Raw genomic sequence first — 4,617 nt, 5'->3', positions numbered from 1 at the left:
GCAATCAACACTCGTCGGTGTTGGAGACGGCGGCGACAAGTGCTGGAGACCCACGACAGCCGGCGACGGCCTTTTGGCTGCAACCGGGCATCCCAGGCCTGGAACCGGTGCCCCATGCTGCTTCAATCGTCGAAAGGTCTTCACGCCGTGGAGACGGACGATGGGCTGCGGATGACCCTTTTTTGTTGCAACCAGCCATCTATTTGCTGGAACCAGCATCATTTTTTGCTGCCATCGACCATGCGATTTGCTGGAACCAAACGGGCCCTCGCCACCGACGAGTGTTTTTGCTGGAACTAGTGTATGTTTTTATTGGAACTAGCCTTTCTGTGTGCTACAATCCTTTTTTTGTTTGCTACAATCGAAAATGGGAGTCTCCCTGTTGAGTTATTTTGCTGGATCCAGTGTTTATTTTTGCTGAAACTAGTGTTTTTTTTTGCTATAATCAATCACTGAAGTTATATGTGCTGAGCTTGATTTTGCTGGAAACGGTATCTTTTTTGCTGAAACCTTATAATGATTTGCTTCAACTGATCACTGAGCATTTGTTGCTTTTTTAGTTTTTTTTTGCTGGACGTGATGGTGCAAGGCGACGACCGCGGCGAGCCAGAGGCATGGCTACGCTGGGGATGTAGCAATGATGGCCCCTGCGCGCTGGATCTCACCGTTTTTTAGAGTTGCGTCCATGGTGAATCGCGCCTAAAATCAATGATGGTTGTGATGCAATCTCGGTAGACAAGGGCGGGACCTCGCCGCAGATCGTCGGGCACGGCCACAACGACGACCAGGAGGGGGTGGTGGTGTGCCTGCAGGGAGCGTGTGAATCCCTTTTTTTTGTTTTTTCTGTTTTCTATGCCCGCGGGAGTGAGAAGGAAGATGGGAAGGGAGGAAGACATATGGCTGAGATCTCACGGTTCTCATTTTCTAAATCGGGTGGCTAGCAGCAGACCATCAGAATGTTTGGACCGGCGCACCGGCGCCTATCATCGCCCAATTAATTAGTCACGTATATTACTTTATTTTCTTCAAATACATTTCACAAACCCATCTCTGTTCTCCGATCACTAATTCGTGTACACTACATGCGCGTATATGACCTTATTCCCCCAAATACACTTAACAATAAATCCCATCTCCGATCACTAACCTTGTACACACTACATGCGCGATTTAGGCTTGCCGAGGAACGGGTAGTCGGTGTAGCCCACGACGGGGTCAGGGGTGTAGAACGTCTTCCTCACGTACTTGTTGAGGCCGGCGTTGAGCCTGAGCCGCTCGACCAGGTCCGGGTTCGAAATGAACAGCCGCCCGAACGACACCAGGTCGGCGTCGCCGCTCTCCACCGCCTCCAGCCCGAGCTCCCGCGTGTAGCCGCCGCTGCACATGAACGTGCCACGGTACGCGCCCCGCAGGGTGCGCATCAGCCGGCTCTCCTCCTCGGCGCTGCCATGCGGGCCCGACTCTGTCTGCCCGTAGGCCGCGTACCTTGGCTGTGTCACGTGGAGGTAGGCGAGCTGCCCGGCTTCCTGCTGGAGAGCGTTGAGCCGTTCGACGACGGCCATGCCTAGCTGCATTGGGTTCGAGTCATAGGCGTCAAGGTGGTCGATGGCCGGTGACACCCTCACCGCAGTTCGCTCTGCTCCGATGGCGGATACCACGGCTCGGGTCACCTCGAGTAGAAACTTGCAACGGTTGGTGAGCGATCCGCCATACTCGTCGGTGCGGTCGTTGATGCCATCCTTGAGGAACTGATCGATGATGTAGCCATGAGCGCCGTGGATCTCGATGCCATCGAAACCTGGGAACGCAGTTCATCTCTATATCAGCTTACTATATACACAGTGTGTTTCCGCTCGCATAGGTTTATATGGTTGGATGCAAAGGTTTGTGAATTTAAGCGTGCCGTTTACCTGCTTTGATGGCGTTTATGGCAGCTTGGCGATATTGCTCGACTATGTCTGGTATTTCCGATGTCGCAAGGCGGCTTGGCGTGGGATACGTTCCGTATGAACCATCAGGCAGCAATATCTTCCACCTTGCTGATATCGGCTTATCAGTTGAGGATATTGGAGCAGCACCGTCCGGCTGGTATACTGGTGGATAAAAGAATATTAGTCAACATTGGAGACAAAACATGATACGTTTACATGCTGTTCATGCTCAAATCTGATGAAAGAACTAGCAGTTCAGATTTCCAACATAAAGTCAAAGTCATGAATTTTTCGAGAACACAAGAGTTATGACGTTTGCGGTCTTCTATATTTTTCACAATTTCGATATGTATAAATCCAGATAGAGAAAACTATGAATCAATCTTGTCCCGGAGTCTAAAGAAACAACAAAAGTGGATGGAAAGATATATCCTCAAGGGCAACTGATAATCAAGGGCGATTGCGTTTAGTAAACCTGTCACGGATTTCAAAGAAACGAGTTATCATTACACACATAAATACATACCTTGGTGAGAAGCTCTGCCTACGTGCCATAATTGACAGAAAAAGATGCCTCCCTTGGCATGAACAGCATCCACCACCTTTTTCCATCCATCTATCTGCTCCTGATTGTATATTCCAGGGACGTGAGGAAACCTATCCAACGATGTTTTATTAGTTAATCTTCTGAATTGGCGGTAGAAAATTAACATAAACTTGCTATATGTTCATCAAGTGTGAGAATCAGAAGAACCTCTACTAGACAAAATTACAGTAAATATCTCAAGAAAATGGCATATTGTTTGAAAAGAGAGAAAATTCGTGTGTGGAAGTTTAAAAATTTACACAGAAACTACAAGATTAAATTTAATTTTGTACAAAAGATGCAAATTAAAAACTTTGGTGAACAGTGACCCCCCACTGACCCTTGTTCAATATGTAAATTTCTCCTTCTATGTTGCAAATACCACTTAGTTTTTTTTCTCGAAAAGGCAATACCACTTAGTTTGATGTAAGAATTCATTTATATATCAGGTAAATGCAATCAAGGACTCCCAGATGTTTTTCTCAAAACAGAATGCGCATGGTTGTATAAGTAGGTCTCCCCTATAGTTTACTGTTTCATTCAGAGAGCACATGATTTTCATGGAATCCAGGATCCAGCTCATTTTTACAGAAGATGTATCTCTCCAGTTTCCAAATATCTATAGCATGATCATACACAATAGATGTGAAGCATTTGGTTAAGGGACCTGACTACTGGTCCCTTTTATTTTTGTTACTTGTTAGCTTGAGCAGCTGACAGGACACCTTTTGTTTTTCATGATTGCGAAAAATTAAGTACTTGAGCAGTTGAGCTATCTAGAAAAAACACTAAAATTACTTGCGAATCCAGTGCACCTCTCATTATAAATCATACTGTGGGTGTTGCCATCTATGATCATTTCCCTATTCATACTCTGCAACTCCACTTGAAAAGGGCATGGAGTCAGGAAAAGGCTTCTGATGGATATTCAATCTCATGGTCAGACTGTGGGTACACTATTGTCAAAGCGCAACAGGATAATTAGTTGCTAATTAAATATGGCATGAACCTCAATTGACACACTTGTAGTACAAGTTTAAGGACCTTACTCCGATTCCCAAGATCAGGGACCTAAATCACAAGCCGAACATATGCCACACGTTACTGTACTTAAACTATGAAGCAAGGTAGGTTCTCGGTGCTCGTCACTCAACCACCACCTATCAATAGAAATATGGAAATCAAAGCTAGTACTCTAACCAAATATCCGACGACAAAGTGGCCTAACAACCACCTTTAAGAGAATCATTCTGCCAGATACTCAGATCTAGCAGGAATATTAATCATAGCAATGCGCACGCAGCGCTGCTACTAAACAAATCCAAGACCCAGGCAAACGACAGTACGACGAGCGCGGATTCTGAAACAGGGACAGTAAAACTAGTCCGAACAGGAGCATCGACCATGTGCGGACCATGGGAGCGGAGCGAGAGAGGTAGGAAGTGACGAGATTACCCCGGCCCGGCCGGCGAGACGACGGTGCCCTCGGAGATGAGCAGGCCTCCCTGGGTGGCCCGCTGCGCGTAGTACTCCGCCAGCGCCGGCCCCGGCAGCCCGCCGATGGCCCTGCACCTCGTCATCGGCGCCAGCACCACCCTGCACGCGGAAATGGTCGCCAGAATCGAACGGGTGAGCGAAGACCAGAGGCGGCAGAATTTTCGGCGCGGGTTGAAGGGGGCGGCGGCTCACCGGTGGGCGAGGCTGAAGCGGCGCATCTGGTACGGCGAGAAGAGCGTGGGCCGCTGGTCCGGCGCCGGCCGATCCATCTGGTGCTCCCGCGCTGGATCGAGGGGGCAGTGGGCGAGGCGGGGGAGGGGAGGGGGAAAGAGGGCGCGGCGAGAAGCCAATTGTGGGAGGCAATGAAGGGAAGAATTGGGTGGGAATGGGATGGTGGGCTTCGAAAGCGAACGAATTAAAGCGCACGGGGGTGTTAAAAGGCGGGCGCTGGAGTAGAGGAGGTCTTTTTCAGCATGCGGTTTGCGTGTGTTGAGACTTGGATGCAATGATATGGATCTGGAAGCAGGCCGCCGATCTGTGCCTCATCGAGGTGAAAACCTTTTACTCCGTCCGTCATAGTTTAGAAGACACAGTTAAATTTAT

The 4,617-nt window shown here is 48.6% G+C and overlaps 1 protein-coding gene across 1 annotated transcript; it reads right to left on the bottom strand.

The window, feature by feature from the left end:
- Positions 1–959: 959 nt before the first annotated feature.
- Positions 960–4,404, bottom strand: LOC119329557 (12-oxophytodienoate reductase 7-like). The gene is made up of 5 exons (XM_037602617.1): positions 4,207–4,404; positions 3,973–4,113; positions 2,458–2,588; positions 1,911–2,093; positions 960–1,798 (listed from the first exon to the last, which is right to left on the bottom strand). Exons 1-5 carry the CDS (start codon positions 4,281–4,283, stop codon positions 1,158–1,160), a joined length of 1,173 nt encoding a protein of 390 aa, XP_037458514.1. The 5' UTR covers positions 4,284–4,404; the 3' UTR covers positions 960–1,157.
- Between the last annotated feature and the right edge of the window lie 213 nt (positions 4,405–4,617).

This window comes from Triticum dicoccoides, chromosome 7A, assembly GCF_002162155.2.
Source record: "Triticum dicoccoides isolate Atlit2015 ecotype Zavitan chromosome 7A, WEW_v2.0, whole genome shotgun sequence".
Lineage (NCBI taxonomy): Eukaryota > Viridiplantae > Streptophyta > Magnoliopsida > Poales > Poaceae > Triticum > Triticum dicoccoides.
The sequence above is the reverse complement of the archived record's forward strand: the minus strand, read 5'-3'. Positions and strand labels throughout refer to the sequence as shown.

Bases quoted from the DNA above. Each gene is read 5' to 3' on its own strand.
- LOC119329557 (XM_037602617.1), bottom strand. From the start codon at position 4,283: ATGGATCGGCCGGCGCCGGACCAGCGGCCCACGCTCTTCTCGCCGTAC. The intron at 2,589-3,972 runs GTAATCTCGTCA...ATCGTTGGATAG, and splicing joins GTCTCGCCGGCCGGGCCGGG to GTTTCCTCACGTCCCTGGAA. The intron at 2,094-2,457 runs GTATGTATTTAT...TTTATCCACCAG, and splicing joins AGGCAGAGCTTCTCACCAAG to TATACCAGCCGGACGGTGCT.